This window comes from Pelodiscus sinensis, chromosome 2, assembly GCF_052426305.1.
Source record: "Pelodiscus sinensis isolate ZL-2025 chromosome 2, ASM5242630v1, whole genome shotgun sequence".
Taxonomy (NCBI): domain Eukaryota; kingdom Metazoa; phylum Chordata; order Testudines; family Trionychidae; genus Pelodiscus; species Pelodiscus sinensis.
The window spans coordinates 228037559-228062912 of record NC_143053.1 but is presented as its reverse complement, the minus strand read 5'-3'; the positions used below and the strand labels follow the sequence as shown (position 1 = coordinate 228062912).

General features: G+C 41.9%; 1 protein-coding gene across 4 annotated transcripts in view; it reads right to left on the bottom strand.

The window, feature by feature from the left end:
• The window catches only part of MYO3A (myosin IIIA), a 219695-nt gene that overhangs the window by 178563 nt on the left and 15778 nt on the right, over positions 1 to 25354 (bottom strand). For 2 of the 4 annotated variants that reach the window (XM_075922537.2, XM_075922539.2), the window contains exons 1-3: positions 23989 to 24309; positions 20198 to 20380; positions 8768 to 8902 (exon numbers count right to left, since the gene is read on the bottom strand). In XM_075922537.2, coding sequence (XP_075778652.2) covers positions 8768 to 8902; positions 20198 to 20365 — 303 coding nt within the window. In that variant the 5' untranslated portion in view covers positions 20366 to 20380; positions 23989 to 24309. Of the gene's footprint in view, positions 1 to 8767; positions 8903 to 20197; positions 20381 to 23988; positions 24311 to 25354 lie in introns of those variants that run through there. The other 2 variants (XR_012902077.2, XM_006115285.5) reach the window with 2 other exon arrangements.

Genomic DNA, 25354 nt, shown 5'->3' with positions numbered 1-25354 from the left:
ATCGAGGTACGACACCTAGGATCTATTCCCTACTTTTAAAAAAAGAGCTAGCATTATAAAGACAGGCCCACCAAGGACTTAAAATGAATTTAAATATTTGTACAATTTTAATTTCTTCTGTGGGATGAGCATGAATTAAATGAATGCCCTTGATGTTAACTGTTAAAGATCAAAGTCAAATAATATAACATAGCATCACTCCAGGCAGGTTTCAAATGAGCACACTTTGCTGCCAAGTGGATCACAATAATCCTTTGTGATAATTCTTCCATAATTCTTTGGAATTATCTGTGTGTGATTAGCATTTTTAATTAACTTCCAGAGACAACCTGAAGGAAGAATTTAAAGCACACTAATTTGACTGAAGTAGTGTAGCACTAAGGATAGACAGACAGACAGAGACAATTTTTCAACATTAAAGGGACTAGCTGGTGCAAAAGTCAATAAAGTTACTCTTCAGAGAGGGAGGCTCAAATCACAAACTGCTATATACTCTTGTATGACAGATGACCTCTGCTCAGGAATACAAAACTGAACCAGGAAAGGTTTGTAAATCAGAACAAAGGTGCATTGGTAGGATTTCAATTAATAGCACCCCATCCAGATTATGACTTGCTAGCTGGTCAGTGCTATCAGTTTCTTTCTTTTGCTATTTCAAATGTTGCCTGCACAAGTATTAGTTGGTCAGAAAATGGAACTTCTGACATTTCAAAATTTGCTTTCATTCTGAATCAATATGAAAAGTAAAATTAAAATTCCTATATTGTAATCCAAAAACACCAACATGTGTATTATGTTTCAACATTATTGAAACTATATTAAATATATTGTAGTGTTGAATGCATAGTGTTAAAATCCATGTTATAATAAAGCAAAATGAAATTAAATGATAAAATCCAGATATAATATTTGAACATTATCTAAATAATGAAGTATATATTTACCATTCATTTCATCACTCTTCATTCAAAAAAAGCTGCTGACATTAACATGTTTCTGCTAAACGTTTTCATTTTGACAAAACAGCATTTTCTGCTAAAGAGCTGTTCAGCTGTGAGTTTTTCAACTACCTCTACTTATTTGCATAATCAGAAACATCTATCATTTAAAAATAGGGAAGTTTCATATTTTCTAAATGCTGAAAATATATTGTTGATGGATAACGTTTTCAAGAGTCCCTATTTGTTTTAGAATTGCAAGTTTGATTTTCAAAATTGATGTAGGCACATAGGGTATGTCTACACGACCACCCTAGTTCGAACTAGGGTGGTTAATGTAGGGAACCGAGTTGCAAATGAAGCCCAGGATTTGAATTTCCCAGGCTTCATTTGCATGTTGCCGGGCGCCGCCATTTTTAAATGTCTGCTAGTTCGGACTCCGTGCCCGCGGCTACATGAACGAGGTGCCCGTGGAACGAGGTGTACCGGTAGTTCGGAATAGGAAGCCTAATCCGAACTACCTAGTTCGTGCCGTGTGTAGCCATGGGCACGGAGTCCTAACCGGGCTTCATTTGCAACTCCGGTTGCCTACATTAACCACCCTAGTTCGAACTAGGGTGGTAGTGTATACATACCCATAGGATCTTAAATTACACTAACTCCCAATGAGATTCAGGCTCCTAAGTATCTATATCAGTTTTTAAAATGGGATTTGGCTGTTTTCCAAAAGTTTAAGTAACATTCCTGAATTATAAACATAGATGCTGTCCAATTGTTAAGCTAATAAAGTAGCTATAACAGAGCAGTAGCTAAAACAGTTCTGTCATCCCAGTGGATCTCTGTAATACTGGACTGCTAATCTTTGTCCTGACACAGTCCTGGACAGGCAAGGACAGTACAGTAGATGCTTCAGCTGCTGGGCCTTAAGAATAGGGTCCCAAACAGTGCTCTCTGGCTGCCTTCAACCACTATGCCCCTCCTCAGGCTCTTCAGAAAGCTTGCTCTGTGATCCATCCCTCACTGACTGCCTTCTAATTGCCTCATAACCTTCCTCTCCTAGCAACCATCACCTTCCCAAACAGGAGGGAAAGGGCTGCAGCAGATTTCCCCTTAGCAAATTCATCACGCTGACCTCTGCTGACATGAGGCTGCTCAGCCTGCTCGTTGCAGTTATAATAGATTTTTAACAAATGAACAGTCAGATTTCTTCTGTGGGCATCTCCAAGTACAAATGATAAAGCTTCGTAAGCTTGGCAGAATCCTCTCAAGTACTGTCCCTCGTCATGAGTCTGACTGTTGGATATCTTGCGCAGGCACAACTCCCACTGGTGCCAATGCAGGGATTCAGCACCTCTCTGTATTAGGCCAAAGAAGGATGCTATTGAGTTTATATCCTGTTGCACATTAGTCTGCACAGCCCTGTTACTGTTATGTCATGTTCACGGCTATGGACTATTTCATTGAGAAATGCTGCATTGGGAAACTGAAATTACATAAAATGTTATTCATTCTGCATAAATAAACCAAATGCTGCTTAAAGTTTCTTGCACTATTCGTTTTTCTTTACTTCTTATTTTTTTTAATCTTTATCTTATAGTTTCTCAGATTTGGAGTGTTGGCATCTTGAGAGGAATGTTAGGCAATAATTTCATAGTTATTCTGCAAAAACAGGTTGAACTTCCCTGGTCCACCAGCCTTGGGACCTGACTGATTTCGGATGAAGGATTTCTCCGGACCAGGGGAAGTCATTTCAGGACCCCTACTGCCAGCCCCCCCTCCCCTCCCACTGGGCTTCCTGGCTCCCCCGGCAGCCCATCTGAACCACACGTCAGCTCCTGGTGTCCCCGCAACCTCCACAGCTCAGCTGAACTACGCGCTGGCTTCTGGTTCCCCCCTCGCAGCCCAACTGAACCATGCACCGGCTCCCGGGCCTCCACCCCTCTGCAGCGTGCCAGGATTCTCTGACCCTGAAATATCCATTGTCATGCCGGACCACGAATGTTGCCAGATCAGAGAATCCCAGATTTTAGAGCTGCAACTTGCACTGGCAGATATGCCATGCATGTACACTACATAATATACTGAGAAAAGGGAAAGGGCCACTCAATTTTTTGTCAACAAATGTGCTCGCTTTTGATACATTTTTCTGTGTCAAATTTTTTGATATTGTACCATTATCCAATACTGCCTAGACTCTAGACAGTGACTAATGGATTGTATCTGCACTGAATGGGAGGTTCGAGGGCACAATTAATTGAAAGTCTCTTGCTACTTCATTGTTTCAACAAGATGCCCCGTTATTTTTTTAAGAGGAACCCAATTTGTCTGATCTATATTCCCCATTCTAGAAGAGCCTTGTTTCTGATATGTAAACACTTGCATAGAATTCTTCGACTTCAGAGTGCTTTACAAATGTCAAATAACTATTTCACACGTCATTCTTGGGAGGAAGGTTTTCATTAACAGAAAAAATAATTTAGGAAGGGCATATGCCCTGATGCTTCTGAGCATAAGCCAGTCACTAACCAAGGAGGTTAGGAAGAAACTTCCCCTCGGGGCAGGTTATTGCACTGTTCATCCTGCAGCTTCTTCTGAAACATTTCCTCTGAAACATTTGGTTCCGGCCACTGTGAGACAGGAAACTGGACAAGATGTACCTGTGGTCTGATTCAGTAAAACAGGTGCTATGTTATCTAAATTTGGTTACGACACAATCAGAAGTTTAGGCTCAAAACCACCAAGAGGATCTGGAGCCTCCAAATATCTAGGCAGAAGGGTCTTTAACTTGGGCCTCCAAAACTCTAGGCAGTTTTAAAAATAAAAATCTCAGCCTCAGTGCAGAGTCAACCTAACTATAGATACCATCTAAACTCAACTTACCGCTGAGCTGTGGCCAGCTCAGGAAATATGTATGTTGTTACCAGGCTCCTCAACTCATTGTAGACAAGTATTTCTTAGTGTTCATCTGGTTTTGACTCACAGAACAATATCATCAGTACAAATCCTTAACATCGTGGGAGTTACCTCATTAAGCAAACTGCTCACAATAAACAACTAATGAACTGAAGAATGTGTCAGATCTCATTAAAACTAGTGATGCCCCTAACTGAGTCTCCAATTTTCATCCCTTTGAATGTCAGGAGGTTCACAGTTTCACTAGGGGCCTGTTTTCTACTTAAGGGTCAGACTTGGTCAAAGTCAAGCAAGGACAACCATTCGTTTTAATATTCCAGCCAAAGAGGACCACTGAGATCAGGAAATGTTCTCCATTCAAGAGAGCTGAAATATTGTGAGATCAGATGATTTTGTGATATTTCTACTACATGTGACGGATATCTCATGAAAACCTCTGCCAAGCCTAGCACTTTCTAATCTGCATTTATAAATTAGCATGGTTTTGGCCTTGAACCATAACTTCAGTCCTTAGCATTAATCCAATTCAGATCTGAACACAAACCTTCTTGTCCTAGCAGCAAGAAAACTAAAATGACAGAAGTGCAATATAGAAAAAAAATATAATTGCATGGACTTGTGCAGCTATGCTAGTGTCCCACTCTAGTGGCATAGTAGTTAATCATCCCTCCAAGATCAAACATTATGATGTATATTCTTATTTCTTAATTTTTGTGGCAACCTAGCTATACAGAGTCTGATGGCTCCAACCTCAAGAAATGGGACTTAGATCAAATATGTGAGCTTCAGTGTAGATATGAGACTCTGCATATTCAGGGCTCCTCCTGTAGGGTTTTTCCCTGGGTGTTAGAGTCACAGACCAACAGGAACAGTTCATTACAATTTCTGTTACAAAAAACATAGCTCCTGCGGTCCAGTGCTGATGTATCTCCAAGAGGGCTGACCTCTATTGGACCCACACCCCCTGCTCACTAGATTTCCATGTTGTTGTCCTTTTAGAAAAGTCCAAGTCTTAAAGAGATAAAGCAATAGAAATGCAGCTCTGGTATTCCAACCAGTCCCTAGAAATTTATCCTTATTACACGTGCAAACAGTTACATGAGCTACCTTCCACCTAGCCAAATGAGCTTTGCACACTGGAATGCAATTGTATGTGAGACCAAACTTTTTTTTTCACTGGCCCCTCCCTGAACTAAGGTTTTCCTCACCCCAGGAAACCATTTTAGTCAGTTTCCTCAGATGACACCTCCTTTTGTCCTGCTCCATTAACGGTTTCCTTGCCAAACTATGCAAAGTGTGAGGACATACCCTATGCAAATTTTCACAAGTCAGTCCTGTAAGCTTTCAGCTGCGGTGTTTGTCTTTGGCATATGACCATCCCCTCATCCATCTTATCACTCCAGCTTTTTGTACATACTCATCCCTGGATTGCCCAAGTATTCGTCTATAAAAAAGCTTCTTTGTTGTTCCTCAGCTGCATCCCACTAGTACAGCATTTCACCCCCTATGAACAAACACACACTTAAAATAACCATCATCCTCATTTAGGACTTGGAGCGTTGATTCCTACTTACCAACTGGGAAAAATTATTTGTGATAACATTACCTGGATTAGCAAAAGGGTGGCTACCAGTGCTCTCTGTGAGCAGTGTGCTTATGAGGCCACTCAGTGCAATTGTGGAGCGCAATTTGCGTAGCTTTTTCCAATTGCTTTTCTGGAAGAGGCTTTACCGCCATTTGATCAAATGGCAGAAAAGCCTCCTTTTTCAGAGGAGCACTTATTCCTCGTAGAACGAGGTATACAGGGCTCCCAAAAAGAGCGCGTTTGCTCTTTCACAAAAAAAAGCAGAAAAGCAACCGCACCTGTATCTCATTAGCCTAATATTTTCATAAAAACTTGTGCTAGTTACACATTATAATGTTATTATTGTTATATATTTAGAAGCGGAAGCCTCTGAATTAACCTAGGGGTTTATCCTCATGCTCCCCTCCTCAAATGGTATGGAGAGGAGCCTGCATCTACAGATCCAAGCTTGAGGCTTGAAAATAGTGAGTATGGCCTTAGCAGTAAGTTCTGCCTTTCCCCGCAGAAGCCCCTTCATGCAGCTCTAGCTCTGCGGATTTCCAAAGAGGTCAGGATCAGTTTTCTCAACTGGACTCTTCGCCCTCCAAACCTATAAGCTCACAGCTTTCAAAGCCTGCTATAATTTGCCAGGTTTCAGATTCCAATTTGTGGAAACTTATTTCCTCCCTCTCCCCAGTGAGGTATATTCCTGCAGGTTGGGATGCAAGGGGGAACATCAGGGGAGCGTCTGAGAACATGGGAAAGTCCTCGGCTTCAGAGGTTTCCTCAGTCTATATGGAGGGGTGGAACTTCTGGATTATTTTCCAGAGAGGGGAAGGGCAAGGAGCCCCCTCCATAAAGTTAGGTGCATAGGGAAATGCTGTAAGCACAAACACAGAATTTGCACTATGTGGCATGGGGAAAGCAATAGGCCTAATCTCTACTAAAACAACAAATTATCTTTCCCTGAAGAACATTCCAATATAAATAGAGTTCACTAGACCATAGATACAAGGGAGACTAAATGACTAAACACCATATATAGGAATCTGTTACATTTCTTCCTTCTGGAGATATTTTCAGAAATATTTTAAACAAAGAGAAGGTACCTTCATTTTTATAGCTATATCACACTCAAAAACAAGGTAAAAGGATCATTAAAAGCTATAAATAGACTAAAAGAAAGAGAACATTTCAACAAAGGCATCTCTTTCACATTACAATTTTTTCCCCAACAAACATTTTATTAAAGGTCGGAAAGTTTCATAAGAACATAAGAACAGCCGTACTGGGTCAGACCAAAGGTCCATCTAGCCCAGCACCACGTGCCCCAAAGAGGGTGGACCGAAGACAATGATCAAGCGATTTGTCTCCTGCCATCCCTCTCCAGCCTCTGACAAACAGAGGCCAAGGACACCATTTTATCTCCTGGCTAATAGCCTTTTATGGACCTAACAAATAGGTCCAATTCAGTAACAAATAGGTACAATCATCTATTTCAAGTTTACATTTTCAAACATACCTATCTATCTATCCATACAGATATACACAAACATTAAAATTAATTACATTGCTTGGCTTGTTGTAGTCTATAAATATATTGACAAGTGACTTGTTTTTTTACATGTACAATTAGGGTAATGTGTCCAAAAGAAGAGTATGCCACAGTATGCAAAGTAAATTACATACCCTTGCATATCGAGTGTTAAACTCAAAACACTTTCCTGTCTTCTGTTGACTGTTCTGCAGCAATGCTATTAGGGCCAGAGTTTTCAAAAGAATTCAGAAACAGCGTTTCAAATGCTCAGCATCCACAGCTGGTTTAGATTTTCAGTGCTACCCCACGTGCAATGTACTCACTACTTTTGTAATTCTGGCTAGTCTTTTTTAGCCAGTAAATAGGAGCTGAGAACGTTTGAAAATTTGGTTCTGATTAGGGACATGAGCTTTGCTGAAACTCTGCCCCACAATTAACATACTATAATACTGTATCACAAACTAATTTCTTTCTCTTCATTTACAGAATAAGCCTATAATACTGGTTAGGTTTGGTATAGAAGAAATTTTGTATTCCCTAATTTGTAAATGGTAAAAGAAATATATTTTTAATTCATCATTACCAAACCCACGTGAAACAATAAGTATCTCGATTTTGAGATAAATAGAGCATACTTTGCATTACTATAAGTGTTCATTTGCATTCTGGGCATCTAGGATCCAATCTTGCAAATCCCTTCACAATAAAATCAATGCGTATTTCATCTATGAAGGACTTGCAAGACTGGCCTTTGTAGACTGTAATGCCATTTTTTTCAAATGTACTTTTTTACGCCTGAGTTTTTATTAATCATAAGTCAAGAATAAAACATGCAAATTACAGGTCTTATTTCCCCTTTATTCTACATGGGGAATTCTTATTAATATCAAAAGCAAACAGACAAGAGACAGAAGGTGGATAGATTTTTATTGTATGGTTGTTTTGTTTGTTTTTTTTATACACACAGACTATGAACTTAATTCACTTGTACTATATTGTGAAAAGCACATCACATTAACTATAGTTTACGGGCATGCTTAGTCTTAACTCCTTGTTGTTTAAACAAACACTTCTGGATAGACATTTGTATGCCAATCTTCACGAAAGGAAAAAAGTATTGAGATGAGAAACAAATTAAGAGAGGAGCACCGAATAGGGTACAAATGCTATTAAGAACTTAACTGTAAAGACATAAAATTAACATTAAGGGAATAAATATACTAGATGAGCATTCAGGAACCAGGGAAAAATCAAAGAATGATTTGAGAATTCAGGAGGGGCTAGAGACATCATCTGTGGCAGGAGCTGGCATTCTTTAGCACGTGGCCTGTCAGGGTAATCTGCTCTCAGGCCACAAGACATTTTGCTTATGTTGACCATCCACAGGCACAGCCTCCCACAGCACCCATTGGCTGGGAACAGAGAACTGTGGAGCTGTGGGGAGAACAGAGAACATGGAGCTGTGGGGAGCCATGCCTGTGAATGGTTAATATAAACAAAATGTCTTGTGGCCTGAGAGCAGATTACCCTGACAGGCCACGTGCTAAAGAATGCCAGCTCCTGCCACAGATGATGTCTCTAGCCCCTCCTGAATTCTCAAATCATTCTTTGATTTTTCTTGTGGCCCACAAATGGAACCCTGATAGACCATGTGCCAAAGGTTGCCCTGATCTATGGACTGAGCAGCTATACTGGAGAAAAATGTCCAACAAATGTGTGGTGTTGGATATGGTGGGTTTCCAAGTGAAGTAATGCTGCTGGGAAACAAACTGCATTTATAAAAATAATGAAATTCAATATTTAGAAATTACCTACCTCAAGAACCAACCAAAGTTGGTCTCCATTCTTCACATCTTTCTTGTAGTACATTCCATAGAATTTGACTACGTTGGGATGATCAGAGAGAGCTTTTAAAATATTGTATTCGGCCTCAATTTCTTCATCAATGTCCTAGTGCCACAAGATCACAAATATAAATAGCCGTTAGCAAACCCAAGGCCATATGAAAATCAACACATATTGTGCAATCAATTCAAACTTTGTCTAAACATGAAGAAAAATCATAGAAACTATTAGTGCATCATTTACAACACTGTAAAACATACACTCCTTTCTGTTCAATCAAAGTGCCCCCTTGAATTTATTTAACTATACAGAATGAAGGCTAAAGTAATCTCTGGCTTACATTGCCATCTGTCAATTTAAAGCAAAGCATGGAGTGGCAAAATGCCCATCAAAAGAATGGATGAGGAAGAAACTGTGTTACTTTTGGGTAGCTACAAGGTCCTATAGACAGGAGCCAAGGCGGCAGTATTGATTGTACTTCAGACAGAAAGACTTCTATTGAGTCCCTGGGAGAACTTGCAGCTTTTCTTCCTGGTACCACCATGAGGGAGAACAGACATATCCTTACCACCTGCCCTCCATTTATTTGTTAATCCCTTCTCTGGGGCTAAAGGCCAGGTTCTGGAAGATGTAATCTGGGTTCACCTCCTTCTCAATGTGCCAGAAAACAGGAGTTCAGTTCCAGTATATTAGCAGCCTTTACCGAATGAGGAAAAGTTACTAAAATATGACAGCATCAAGTAATTTAATGCATAGTTTGTGCAATAACTTAATAGATAGTTTGATTAAATCTTATTGACCAATCATGTCTCATTGTTTCCTTGTGCTCCTCCATCTCCCTTTTGCTGTCTACCCGTCTCTAGCCTTTCTCTTAGATCTTTAGCTTGTTGCTCTTTGGAGCAGAATATTTGTTTTTTTCAAATATCCAAAAGCATGCTAGAAAGAGGAGGGAGAAAAATTATTTTCTTTAATGTCTGATGATAGGACATGAAGCAATGGGCTTAAACTGCGGCAAGGGAGATTTAGGTTGGACATTAGGAAAAAGTTCCTAACTGTCAGGGTGGTTAAGCAATGGAATAAATTGTCATAGTTGTGGAATCTCCATCACTGGAGATATTGAAGAGCAGATAAGACTAACACCAGTCAGGAATGTTCTAGATAATGTTTGGTCCTGCCATGAGGGCAGGGGACTGCACTTGATGACTTCTCGAGATCCCTTTCAGTTCTACGATTCTGTGTTTGTATACTGGCTAGCAAAATAGAGCTCTAATGCACAACCAGGGCTGCAGGCAATACTGCAATACAAATAATAATAATAAACAGTAAATTAATTTCAATAAAAACATTTAATACATTTTGTAAACTTATCACCCATTTAGGGGCATTCTAAAATGTAGTAAATACTGTGCATATCAACCTCCAGCACTGAGTCTGAAAATGACAAATATACGACTTTCTGTTTAAAGCTGATCATTCTCAGCTTTAGTTTTAGTTTCAGTATTCAACTCTCTCCAAGCAGTTATACGCCAAAGAATATTGGATGGTTTAGCTAACATTGACCAAAGGCAGCTCCAAAGTTCCACCCTCTCTTTAGGGTGCGTCCTGAGTGCTCCCTTAATGTGAAGTCAGAATAGTCATTGTTAATTTGTTCACACAACAGAGTAAAAAATGGGGAGATGGGAGTCCTAGAGAAATATCACTGCTGTTGAGTTCCCCTGTCTCTGCAAATGCATGTGGCAAGATTCCATTGCTTCTTTTTGAGTCCCACTGAATCTCTTTATACTTTTAAAGAAAGTTTCATGTTGTCTGGGGTTTCCAAAACAGTGCACCCAGGGATCTCCATGTCAGATGAAGCCCTAGAGCACACGGGAGTTTGCCAGCACCCATAGAAGGGTGCCACTGGGCTCTGTAGCATGTTGGTAATACTGTTCTAGCTGTCTTGTAATAGATGTGTGTGTCTTATCCAACACCTTTCTCATAGCCGGATGAACAGCTGGAGGCAGAACTGATGATGCTTGTGTCCACAGAGGTGCAGCAGCTACGGTGGCAGGCAGAGCCGAGAAGCATTCTGTCACCAGTTGTAATAAGGACTGCATGATCCCATTACTCTGGGTGTGCACCTACACCTGGTGCTGTTTTTATCTATTTGCAGGAAATGGTTCATGATTGTGTTTCTGCCTAAGAGTCTGATCCTCCCAAGTCCTAACAGCAATCAAACTGTCATTGACCAAAGATGTCAGGAACAACCTGTCAAAGACAAGGGGTGCATTGTATTTCATATATTGCTGAGGTTAGTGAATGCCTTTCCTATCACTGATGTCACAAGAGCACTGTTGGCTAGTATGGTGCTACCTAAATGAACTGTCTGCTTTTTTGTCTGATATTTTTGCCTGCTAATATGGTTATACTGCTTGAGGTCTGGGTTTAAAGAATAATTGTTTAATAGAGTAATTGATTTTGAGCCCTGCCTGAGCTTCCGTTTTTGCCAAGGTGTCTGTCTTTGTTCTTAGTTGTTTTTTTTGGGGGGGAGGGGAGGTGGAGATGAGGGGAAGTAATTCCTAAGTAGCATGATATCTACAGAAAAGTCCAGGTCTTCTAGGCATTTGACAGATTATGCCAGAATATACTCCTTTATTATTCCCTCTATGACAATACCAATTAACAACCACAGAGTTATAATGTAACCTGATTTCAGACCATTTTCCAGATTGAATTATTCTGTTGTCTGGTTGTTCACCCTTACACTGCAGTTTGCTATACATAGCATTAATGTTCATGGCTTTAGCTGAAATTCCATAAGACGGAAGAATATTCTACACTGAACATCTACACGTGCAATCAAATGTCTTTCAAAATAAAATTAAATGAAGTTGATAAGGGGACGTTGAAGTGTTCTATACACTCTACTATGATGATCCTTATTGTGACCATCTGATCTACACGGGATCTCTAGTGCTTGAATCCAGCCTGTTTTTCTCCAAGCTTTGCACTCACTGCTTTCATTCTTTGTAATATCACAATTCAGAAGACTTTTTCTACAATGGCAAGGAGGTACACTACTGTCCCATTGCCACAGTCAGTAAGATCACCATTTTTTGGATATTCTGACAATTATTTCATATTTCCATGGGTCTGCAAGATCGCTTTTCCCCAGATTTAATTGAATTGCTCTACCCATTTCCTGAGGGTGGTAGCATCAAGGGCTATTAGCATTACAGCTGTGATTTGATCATCTCTCACTATTGTTGTTTTTTCAGCTTCTTGACCGACAACTCTGTTAGTCTGCCACTGGTATCAAGTTGATTTGGTTCATGTTTCATTGAACATGAGCCCTAGGTCTGTTGAGAACTTCTTTAAAATGTTCTGTCCATTCATTATTCTGTTCTACTTCAGCTGTAAGCATTTTTTCCATCTATACTTTTCACTGGCTGATTTCCAGTTCTGAATCACTTGGTAAACAACTATCTTCCTATCATAACAGCACCTTCAAGAAGTTAGGCCTTTTTTTAAAATCTTTTCATGATTTTCCTGATTTTCTCTTCTTTCTTACACTTCTCCTTTGCTTTTTCACCCAATATGCAAATAAACTTACCATTCAGGAGTTTTTTTGAGAGTGCTTTTCCTTCCTTGTTATGACGACATGTCTCTTAATGATAGAGATGCAGCCGTGTTAGTCTGGTCTAGCTGAAACAAAAGACAGAACTATGCAGCACTTTAAAGACTAACAAGGTGGTTTATTAGGTGATGAGCTGGCCCACGAAAGCTGCATAGTCCTGTCTTATGTCTCTTAATGTATCCAATTCTTGCTGTATCTGAGACTATGTCTACGTCATAGACCTTACCGTGGCACAGCTGTGTGGTTTCCCACGTAGTCGCTGTATGCTGGTGGGAGAGAGGTCTCCCACCAGCATAAATAAACGATTCTGAATGAGTAGCAGTAGCTATATTGGTGGGACAGCATCTCCTTCCAACACAATGCTGCAGAGGCACACATCACGAGGGGACACAATGCTTGGGAGGGACACAAGGGAGACACTGGCCACATGTCTATCACCCCATGTGACTCCTCCTTGCATTACCCCTAACCTAGGGAGGGCCCACAAGCACTCCCCCTCCCCTGCCTTCTCCACCCTATTACCTGGTGGGCGTGGTGGTCTCTGTTCCACACAGTATTGTCTCCTTTCCCCGACTCTGTACAGCATGACCGGAGGCTGCCTGGGACTCAGGAGAGGGTTGCTGCTCCCTCCCTTCCCCCCATCCCCAGGGCCATCCTTAGGCATAAGCAGAGTTCACAGCTGTCTATTGCACCACTAAATTTGGGGCGCAAATTTAGTGTTGCCCCAGGCAGCTGTGTATGTGTAAGGCCACTGCCACTGGGATGGGACAGCAAGTATGGGCAGTGGTGGCTCCAATGGCCAGCTCCTTCTCCAGGAGCTTCCACAGGCAGCGCTCAGCCACTACTCACCCATTCTGCTTCACTGGGCCATATCTCTGGGAGGAAGGGTCCTGGACAGGAACGGGGGCTGGCACGATGCTGGCAACTGTGCCCCAGGTGCACAACCAGGACCCAAAGTGTAGGGACAGCAATCAGCAGAGCTGTGGGCAGCAGCCAGGGCCTTGGGCATGGTGAGCACACAGCTGGGAACCCACCTAAAATGTGGGGGTACTGTAGCACCCCCCAGTCTCCACATGTATACCTCCCTGCCTTGCTCCTGCTCTTGCAGTCCTAAGCACATTCCCGCCTCCAGAGCTGCCACCGCTTTCCCCCTCTTTGGGCATCATAACCCTTAAGGAGGGCCCTGCCCTCCCCATCCCATTATCTCCCCATTATGGAAGGGAGGCTTTATCCCAGGTAGCATGAACAGAAGCTGCCTGGGAGAATGTAGCAGGCAGGCAGTGTGGTCAGAATGGCCCTTTATCCCTTCCCCCAGGGTGGTTGGGGGGCACATGGCCTTTTGTGCCCCTCACATTGCCCCTGTAGTGCTGTCACACCAGTTCTTTTGTGGGTGAAACTTATGTCAGTCAGGGGTATAGTTTTTTCACACCCTTGATCAACAAAAGTGCTGTTGTAGACAACGCCTAAGTCTGTGTCAATATCTGAGTGACTGCTGCAACATGTTATCTCTGAGCCTTGCCCTTTTTCCCATTAGGTCCAGTCCCACCTTCTTCTGCCTCTGGTAGTGACTCAGATCTGTTTCTTAGCTCACACAGGAATTAGTCAGAGTACTCTTATTCTCCATTCTGTAGAATTGACCTTCTTTGCTACTTTCATTGAAAGCTGGTCTTTTTCCATTTTAATTTCAGTTTGATGATAAAAAAGACTGATCATTGCTGGCATGTGCTACTCAATATGCCCTGGCATCTTGGACAAATGATCTGTATCTCAAGCTGATGCAGATTGATCAATCTGGTTTGGTTTGTTTTGTTTTTCCATCTGGTGAATTTCACGTTTCTTTATAAATATCTTTAGGAGGGAACGAGGTATGACAGTTAATTCATCTTCCTGAAGTATCCTGGATAAACCTCACTGAATTGCAGGGAACTATTTTAGGAGTTCGTTGTATGAAAAGTGCAAACCTTTAGGCTATGTCTACACTACGGGTTTTACCAGAAGAGGCAATGCAAACGAAGTGCCGATTGGCATTTTCTCGTGCTTCATTTGCATAATCTCTTCCAATTGGTTTTTGCACGAGGGGTTTTTGTGCAAAAACAAGCAGTGTGGACGTTTCCTTTTTGTGCAAAAACCCCTCTCGGGGGGAGGCATAAGGATTTTGTGCAAAAAGGAAATGTTCACACTGCTGGTTTTTGCACAAAACCCCCATGCAAATGAAGTGCGAGAAAATGCTAATCAGCGCTTCATTTGCATTGCCTCTTCCAGCAAAACCTGTAGTATAGACGTAGCCTTATATTATTGTGAGAATGTATGGAACTTCTTTAAAAGGAGGACAGGATGGATGCAACCACTGGGAAGTACTGTGACCTCCAAAAGACAAAGCTGAACACATGGGCAGACACAAATTAACTTTTTGGACAATGTGTGTAAAGTGGAATCCCTGAGCAGCACTTATAAGGAAGGGCAACAAACTCTGACCTATGGATTCAGCCTCTGAAACTTTGCCCTGGGCTTTCATCTGCTGATCACCTCAGAAGAGTTCAAAGAAACTGTACAATGGATTAATTAAGGGCTTGTCTTCTGTTGAAATGCTACAGCAACACAGCTGCACTGCTTGAGCTGCACTGCTTCCACATAGACATGACCTATATCAATGGAAGGAGCTCTCCCATTTTGAAGAGGCAATCTAACTCCCAAAGAGGCGGTAGCTTGTTATGCTATACAAAGCACGCACTAAATCCACTGGGAATTAGGATCAGTTTAACCAAGTTGCTCAGAGGTGGGTCTTCCCCCATCTCTGGGTGAGTTAGTTAAAACTATTTAATTCTCTAGTATAGACCAGGCCTGATTTACTTATGAGAGTTCTAGTTCAGAGCAAAAGGAGTGGTGGACAGGTAACCACAGGAAGATCCATGGGTAGGGTTTGAAGGATAGTTCAGTAACCAGAGCTGGGTTTGTGGGACTCTGGTAAGCTTAGTACCATGCCCGTAGGCTCTTTTATTATTGTTTTAATGTGTTTGCTCTGTCACGTTTTTACCTTAAGGATGATGCTTATGGGAATGGGAGAACGGTTCCCTTAGCCATAGGACGCAGGCTTTTGATCTTATGACTGGGGGAGGCAAGAGAGGAATGACAAATCTCCCTGCCTTCCAAATGAAAAAGTAAAACTCATTTCTTCAAATTAACATTCCCATAGACACCACAAAACAGGAACACAGCAGAGAAAGAAGAAGGGAGGCAATAGGGGTAAAAAGAGAGGAGAAGAGGGACTGTGTGTGTTTGCAGAAGAAAGGAATACATTAAAAAACAAAAAGTTAAAAGCCACAGCAGATGCACCATAGCCACAGCTGCCTCAGGGAAATAGAGGAAAATTGGACCTCTCTTCTACTGTGATTTAATAGAGGGTATTGTCTCCTGAGGGGTACTCAGATATTATGTGGTTTGCTCCATTATAACAAGAAATGGGAGAGAGACTATGAATGGAATATTCATTACATCAATAACAGAAAGGAAATCTTTCTCTTCAATTTATGGGGGGAGATAAATCTATTAGCTGAATATATTTGGTTATATTTATCTTAATAAAACATTGCATAAAACCCAAACTGCTCATAAAGGTCACAATTTCTCATAAACAAGAAAAGGCACCTTTTAATAATATTTGACATTAAGATTTGTAGCTAAATTATCCACCAAAATATTTACTGTTCTTTACAGTCAAGAGAAAGAGGAGTATAGTTTGCACCTGAAAATGACTATCAAATTATTATTTCTTCACATGTAAAAATTCCCATTCCACTTTTATACATTTTACTGTTATTTAACAAGGAACATTCCAAAACTCTAAAGGAGTAAAGAGAAAGTTCTCAGTTTCAGAACTCCAAGATCATTCAATTTATGATAATTATTGAACAATATTTAAAATGTTTATTTTTATGTAGACATGATCTTCACCCATCCAAGTTCATTTCTCAAGTTTAGCAATTCTGTAGTGTACTCTCAAAAGCAAAAATGCAAAATTAGAATGGTGTCTATAGAGTGCTTTTTTCCCCATTGCAATGGCTCCCCCTGCAGTCATTAATAAACCTTTCAGTTTAAACAGAAGAAAAATCTCATTCTATACATCCTTACTTACAATATTTATGGTCACATTAGAGTGACAAGTATAACAGACAATGCCAACATAGTATAGGCATATAACAACACTGTAAGGATCAAGAAGTAAAGCAAGCATCCAGAAATTAAGTGATTTCAAGTTCTCAAACTTATACTTCTTGCTCTTCAGTTACTACAGTGCTGACCACCTCATGAATCATTTGTGTGCCCACTTAGTGAAGCAAAATGCAGGATAATGTAACACTTTAAAGACTAACAAGATGGTTTATTAGATGATGAGCTTTCGTGGGCCAGACTCACTTCCTCAGATCAAATAGTGGAAGAAAATAGTCACAACCATATATACCAAAGGATACAATTAAAAAAAAATGAACACATATGAAAAGGACAAATCACATTTCAGAACAGGAGGGGGATGCAGGGGGGGGGGGGGGGAGAAAGGAAGGAAGGTAAGTGTCTGTGAATTGATAATATTAGAGGTGGGGAGAGTGGGATGTCTGTGAGCTAATGGTATTAGAGGTGATAATTGGGGAAGCTATCTTGGTAATGGGTAAGATAGTTTGAGTGTTTGTTCATTCCTTCCCGGAGAGTGTCGAATTTTAACATGAATGACAGTTCAGAGGATTCCCTTTCAAGTGCAGATGTAAAAGGTCTTTGTTGCAGAATGCAGGTGGTTAAGTCATTGAGAGAGTGTCCTTTCTGGTTAAAATGGCAAGAAACTGTTTTTTCTTTGTGATCTTGTCTGATATCTGTTTTGTGGGCATTAATCCTTTGGCGAAGTGTCTGAGATGTTTGTCCAATGTACATAGCAGACGGACACTTTCGGCACATGATAGCATAAATTATATTTCTGGATGCGCAGGAATATGTGTTCTTGATCTTATAACTCATTCATGTTAAAATTCGACACTCTCCGGGAAGGAATGGACAAACACTCAAACTATCTTACCCATTACCAAGATAGCTTCCCCAATTATCACCTCTAATACCATTAGCTCACAGACATCCCACTCTCCCCACCTCTAATATCATCAATTCACAGACACTTACCTTCCTTCCTTCCCCCCCCCCCCCCGCATTCCCCTCCTGTTCTGAAATGTGATTTGTCCTTTTCATATGTGTTCACTTTTTTTTAAATTGTATCCTTTGGTATATATGGCTGTGACTATTTTCTTCCACTATTTGATCTGAGGAAGTGGGTCTGGCCCATGAAAGCTCATCATCTAATAAACCATCTTGTTAGTCTTTAAAGTGCTACATTGTCCTGCATTTTGCTTCAGCTACCCCAGACTAACACGGCTACATTTCTATCACCACTTAGTGAAGTGTCAGTTTCTGGGCCAGAAGAAAATTTTCTGGGTTTGGATAGAAAATTTGTTTTTTGATTAAATGAAGATTTTTGGGGAAAAAAAATCTGTGTTTTTCTGGACAATTTTTTATTTGATTGTTGGAAAACTACGTATCTTCATTTCTGGCTGATAATTTCAGAGTTTCTAGCTGAATCTTTCTAGTTTTGGGCAGTTTAGGATGAAAACAAAGAGAAACAAAATAATAATTTTCTTCTTCAGGTTGGATTTTCCTGGTCTGACACCCGTGGGACCTGACCTGTTCCGAATGAGGGAATTTGTCGGACAACAGGAGGCCCCCTGTCACTGGATCATAGCCCACTAACCTCCCCCGCAGCCAGATCTGCTTCTGGCCCAGCCATCCCCCTTGCTTCTGGCCAACCCCTCCTACCATCAGCCCTGTCTGAGACTGCTGAAGAATGCTGGCCCTGCTACTGCTGATTGCCATCCCTGGTCAAGGTTGCCATGGCTGCTGTTTGCCCTGCAGGATCCCAGCCATGCTGCTGTGAGTGCCATGTTGCCGGATCGGAGAGTCCTGGTTTAGGGAGGTCCAACCTATACACATGAAGTTGAACGTTTTTCCACTGAAAATTAACAGAAAAGCAATGTAATTGTTTGCTGGCTGCTGGGGAGTACCAAGCACCCGCTAATTATTTCCCAAAATAAATTGGTGCATATGATTACGATCATCTAATCTCACATACTGCACAACACCAGCCATTTAAAAAAAAAAAAAAAGACAAGTAGGAATGTCTCATCATCTATATTTGTGGTGTGTTGCCCACTGCAGGCCTGCCAACGGGGGGAGGGGAAGGGAGAGGAGCAGGGCAAAAGTGGCAGTTACCCCAGGGCCAGTGACTCTAAAGGGTCTGGGGCTCTGGCCACTGCTACACAGCAGCTGGAACCCCAGGCCCTATAAATCGCCACTGGAGTACTACTGCTGTGGCATGGTCTGGACAGCTGTGAGGGCTTGTGGGGGTGGCACAATGCACTCTGGGTGGTACAGAGGGCTGATTGCCCCAGCTTTGCCCCTTCACCTGAGGCCCTCCCCTTTCAGGAGCATGGAGCTGACAGCCCGTACCCCATACACATGCTCAGTGACCCGGCAAGGCTGTCAGCCCCACTGGCCCTTGCAAGCAGATCCAAACAGAGAAGCACCAGGAACCTATGTCACTCAACTGAGGTCAGTGGATGCCTTCAAAGCACAAAGATCTGCCCAGGTTTTGTTTTTTGCCATGGAAATACCTGTTGTTACTAACAAGAATGATGTGTTGAGTTCTCCTCTCCTCTTTCAGATCCCTCTTTGGAAGACACTACTTCAATAAGGCCTATTACTGCTAACCTGCCATCCAAAGAATTTCAGTTATTTATTAAAAAGAGAGAAGGTCCTGCTGTATGATGAATCAGTTGCTGGTCATCTGGTCATGTGTGTGTCAGGGTTGTTGCCTTTGTCTTTTTAGATGGTAAATCCATTAAGGAAGAGAAAGATGTTATCCTTATGTTTTGTAAAGCACAGAACATGTTTGGACATGCTAAAACAATAAATATTTATCATTCTATTTTAGAAGAGTAATTGACTACATATACTCTAGAGAAGCACACTCAGGGTATGTCTACACTAGCCACCCTAGTTCGAACTAGGGTGGCTAATGTAGTCATTCGAACTTGCAAATGAAGCCCAGGATTAAAATATCCTGGGCTTTATTTGCATGTTCCCGGGCGCCGCCATTTTTAAATGCCCGGTAGTTCGGACTCCCTGCCCACGGCTACACGCGGCATGGGCTAGGTAGTTTGAACTAAAGCCCCTAATTCGGGCTCCCATTACTCCTCTTACAATCAGGAGTAATGGTAGTCCGAACTAGGGTGGCTAGTGTAGACATACCCTCACACATGCATTCTGTTGCTTTGAAAGGGAATGGCTGATTTGACATTATTACAGTCTCTTAATTTGTATGTAAAAAAGTAAAAGGGACTAATGGTGAAACTATACAAGATAGTTTGGTTGCACATACAGAATCCAATGAGAGAATTTAGCTCTTTCTCTAGAAGAAAACTAAAAGAAAATGGTTATTGTTACCCAAAATAAATCAATGCTGAAAAATTCTAAATTAGAATGAACACAGTTCATATTTGTGATTGATTGATTACATATGGTTAATAGGCAAGTGTCATTTTCAAGAAAACAAACTATAAAGAAAAATAAATTTTTAGTGAAAAACACTTTAGTTAAGTGGTTTCCACTTTTTTCTAATGCAACTGACAAACCAAGATATGAGATTACATAGAAAGTTACTACTAAATAAAAAACAATGTAAAGTAGCTTACGTGAACTGGGTCCAAGATTTTGACTGCTGCTTTGCTGCCATTTTCTTTGTGCAATACCTTAAAAACTTTGCCATATGTTCCTTTGCCAATTGTCTCAATTATTTCCCATGTTTCTGAAGGATCCGGAAAACTATCAAATATTATTGTTTTCCCAGTTAATGGAAGCATCTCAGATATTAGTTCCTGGAAAGAAAAAAACCCCTAAGTTTCAGGTTTCATTTCATTAATGGCAATTGACTTGTTATAAGTGTGATAAAACTAAGACACCAGCTGTAACTACATTCTGGAATGGCTCTTGCATGTAGTGTGCATTTAATCACAGCACTGGAACTTCAAAAGGATAAGGACAAAGGAATTTATGCTTAATGCGGATGGTAGGATCAACATGGCATGAACTGGGGAGAAGGCAAACTGTATAACTTTTGAGTGAAATCCTGATCCCAGTGAAGTCAATGAGGGTGCATTTACACTGCAGGGCTTAGCTCAATTTGTTGTAGCTTATTTCAAGTTATGTCAATTGTTTACTTATCTGAGATGCGAATATGAATGCTGTTGTCAGACATGAGGAAGGAATATCTGGGGGCATAACTGAGACCAAAGTATTAGACTTAATTTCAGATACCTTACCATAGTCTGCCAGTTGAAGAAAATATTTTAGCCATATTAATCCTTTAAAAAGTTAATAAAGATAATTTAATGTCCTTTGACTAGACCAACTTCTAAATACATCTACTACTGCGTTGTGGTGGAGGAAATAACTTGTGGGATTGGTAGTGAAAGCATCTCCATTTATCTTCATTGCACTGATGAGGAAACTGAGGTCCAGAGTCACATAGCAAATCAGGAGTCAACAATTAACAGTTCCAAGAACACAGTCCTATGTTTAGGCCACTAGATTACCATTTGCTTCCATGAATAACATTAAAATACTGATTTCAGGGGGGGAAAAAAGGGAAGCTGACAAAATAAAATAACCCCAACTAACATTCCAAAAAATCAAGAAGATAGCAACTCACATAGATGAGTAGCTAGATTTGGATTTTGACTGATAATGCTTTGCAGAGCCAGGAACCCTCCACAGAAATTTCCATGATACTAGTAGTTCAACTTTGTGGGGGACAGCAGCAAGGGCAGCCCAATCCAATGTAATACATCAAAGAAACACAAAAGAAGGTGGCACTTGGTTAGATATTATTTTTTCCATTTCATTTCCTCTCATTAAAAGGCAACATATTCCACGGCAGTAATTCAGATGTTATGAGAGACCAAATCAAATTAAATTGAGGACTGTGACCCGGGTCCATTACTAAAGGAGATCATCTTGGCTTTTCTTATGGAAGCCAGGATACTTGCTTCTTTAAAGGAAGCTGTTGGGTGATCTTTGCTCAATAAACCAATGTCTGATGCTGGCAGCCTTGGTAAATGTCATCCAGTGGGCAACATTCCCTTTTTGGTTAATATACATGAAAGGTAGCAGCAAAACAATTCACTGAGTAACTAGATGCTTCTGGTCTCCATGACCTTGTCAGGGTCCTGCTTATGGTACAAAAACCATCCACACTGCTACTGATCTTCTTCTATTAATGGATACAGGTTGGCTAACATTATCCCTGCTACCTGATGACCACAAAAGGTTGATGTGCCTGTGGACTACAGCTGAAGTGGCCAGGATGCTCTGGAGTGGCTTTAATTCTTTCTTTCTTGACCTTTCCCAGAGAGCATTTGCTCTTCATGTTTAAAGGTGCTGTCATATAGGGTTCCATTTTATCCCCCCTCTTTTTCAACTGAAATAGTTGCATTGCTCACTGAAGGACAGAATGTAGGCCAAGCAAAAACCTCTAGTGCAAAAGGGATCTGAAAAAGAAAAGCAAATGCGAGTGTGACATATGCAAATGAGCACTCCATTTGCATTTCCTTTTGCGGGAAAGCCTTGCAGTATAGACGTAGCCCTACACATAGTGATAACACCTCCGTTCTTGGGCCAGGGTTGGGGATTTCAAAGTAATGGGGGGTTAGAGGTGGCAAGAACAGTGAGCAGGCATGTTCACTTGTCTAACCTCATGTATGAGGCTACACAGTGGCCAGTCTGAGGTCAATGACAGCTACATAGGACCCTCAAAATAGAATTCCAACCTTTAGTCCTATGAAGAGTACAGGAGAAACAAAATCAAAGCCAAAAAAAATGTATTTTATTTTTTAAACTTGTACTATACAAGTATTAACTATCTTAAGTATTTTGAAAATATAGTGATCTTAAGACTTCTATGCCAATGGTCATGCTACAGAGAATATTTATGACAGACTATAAACCTGTGAAACTACTGGTAATAATGAGGTGCAATGGTGGTGTAGCAAATGGATTTGGTCTTTGTACCTCTTGAAGCAATCAGGTGGCATTAATAATCAATAAACAATTCTGAATCCTATCATTTTCATTTTCTGGCTCCCAACAGAAAAATATTGAAGGTGATAGGAGACATTTTTCAATGACTGGCCATGAGATCAATGTATTTGTAGAGGAGGAGTTAGCTTTCAAAGCTAAAACATAACTTAATTTTCCTATTTTAAATTAATGTTTATAATGTCAAAACTAAATATGGTATGAATAAACTCACCCATCTATTTCTCAAAACTTTGGACAAGCACCAGTGACTCAGGAAAAATAAGTCAGCTTTATCAGCCATTTTTAGCAAAGCTTGAAATCGTTACTATAGATAGTTAAATGCGGAAGACATTAAGGACCGCAAGAAAATGTGGTAACGTGCAATATACAAAGAAATCACAATGTACACATTATATGGTATATACATGAAGCAACTGGAAAATAACAGGCAACTTCAAAGTTCCATATTTACACTGTAATTTAATAGTTCCACTTACACACCATTTGTTTTGATTTGCAACTGTTGTACCAACAAACAGACAGAATTAGACATTTCAGTTTTTAGTGGTTCCAGGCAAAAATGGGTTTCAGTCTCTTTTGGATCAATGTGCAAGCCCTTTCCACATTTTTTCCCAATATTCTCTACCTGTCCCCTTCCCCCCCTCCAGAAGCTCACTTCCAGTGAAAGCACAGTGGCAGAAGGAACAGAACATATCCAGGCTTTGAATGAGAAAAAGTTCAGGAAACAATCCCTTTGTCACTGGAGATTACCAGCAGTTAATGACTGATGGGTTAACGGTTTAAGGCAAAGTCGGGCTCTGTAAACAAGTCATCTGCTATACTAATTGTATGCCCAATTCCCAAAAGACATCGCTTTTAAAAGCTGAATTACAGGAAAACTTCTCGCACCAGTTGTAACGTGCATTGTGAGCTTGGCATTTAACCAGGCTTCCCCCCTGCTTTTCACCCCTTCCCTACATCAGAAAAGTAATCATGGTCAAAGATGCATTCGGTGTATAAAGCAAACATCATTTGGAAGCCAAACTCTCCTTGCCGTGTGACTCGAGGGGTTACCGAACCGGAGGCGCGGGGAGGGGGGGGGGTACTTCTTGGAACGTCGTTCACACTGAGGGGAAACGCTGAACAGCGGGAGCCATTGTACTTGCTTGATCCTCTTAGCAGCTGTTTGCCACGCGGGGCGGGCTCCAGCCCACGGCCGGGCGCTCGGGGCATGGAGGCAGCGTTGGCTCCCCCTGGCCTCCCGCCCTGCGGGGCAGTCTGCGCCCCTCGACCACCTTCCCATAGGGAGCTGCCCCCGCCGCCTCGCTCCACGCCCACAAGGCCGGGGCTGGCTCGTTTTGCAAGCAGCGCCTGAGCCGCCCGCAAGCAAACAGCGAGGGTCACTCACCTGGGGGAGAGCAGGGAGCCGGCAGGCGCCTCAGGAGCAGCCGCAGGCATCGGCCTGCCCCAGGGCTCACGCACCTGTGCGGCCGCCCGGCGGGGGGCGGGCTCCTGCTACCTCCGCTTTTGCGCGGGCAGCCCCTGGCCAGCTAGCCAGCCGCCCCATGCACAGAGCCCTGCGCCGGGGCTAGGAGAGGCGGGTCAGGTTGCGCTGCTCTCCGGGCCCCTCCTGGTTCCCCCGTCTCCTCCTGCCCCCAGCACGCAGCAGCCGTTCCGCCCGGGCCCTGAGCAGTTCGCCCCACTAATCCCCTGCAATCCCAAGCACAGCCGGGGGCTGCCCTGCCCCCTCCGCCCTGCCCGGGGATAGCAAGTCGCGCAACAGCTTGGCAAGGGGCTTGCCCCTCTAGAGCTGCCCCCTGCAGCCCAGAGGAGCCTAGGTACAGGGGGGCTCTGGCTGCCTGCAGGATCGGCTGTCCCGGCCGGAGCTTTGCACTAATAGCAGCACCGAATGGGCTGCTCATCTCTCTAGGTGAGCGGCAGGCGCTGGCTTCCCTAGAAAAGGGACCTGGGTGAAAACTGGCTGGTCCTGAGCTCTGAACCCAGCCCGAGGCCCCCAGACTGGACCATCAAAATAGAGAGCAAGCCACAGTGTTCCTGTTGCACCTGAAAGTACTGTGGTTTGCTGCATTCCCTGGAAATAATAGGGCAGTGCCACAGGTGTGGCACCTGGTTCCTGCCCATTTTAGTTGCTAGCCCCACCCCCTCCATTTTAATGTATGAACAGAGAATAATAGGAAATACTTCCAGTGTGCCAATAATTCATCCTGGCCCTGACGCATCTTGATACAGCTGTACCACAAATACCTGTATCTGGCACCTGGTTTCTGCTGCATCTTGCCTATTTTCTTACTGCTACCCTTCAAAATTTCCCTGTAGTAAAAAGGAACAAACTTCCTTGCTTTTGTTGCACTTTACACATATAGGTCCTGATACACTCCAGTGCAAAGGTGTCCTGAAAACTCAGAGTTGACTTGTGGATCCAGACAAACTTTGGTCACAAACTTTAAAAATGTTAACCTTAGCCTATAGGCCAATTGTTACTTCTGCTATACCCCTGACACCTCAAACAAAAACAAACAGAAAAGTTGGAAGCAATAGATTCTGCTATCCCGCTCAGGAAAACTGCAGCATCTCAAGCTAATTGTTGACTATCACAACTGCACCTATTGTGAAATTTAGTACTTATGCCACAGAGAGATCAGGCACAGCCTTTGGCAAGGTGGGATCATATGTGGTGCACAATTCCTTTGGATGATCACAGTCAGTTTTCTTCTAAAATCACCTCTCTCTCTGACTTTTCCTAACTCAGCAGT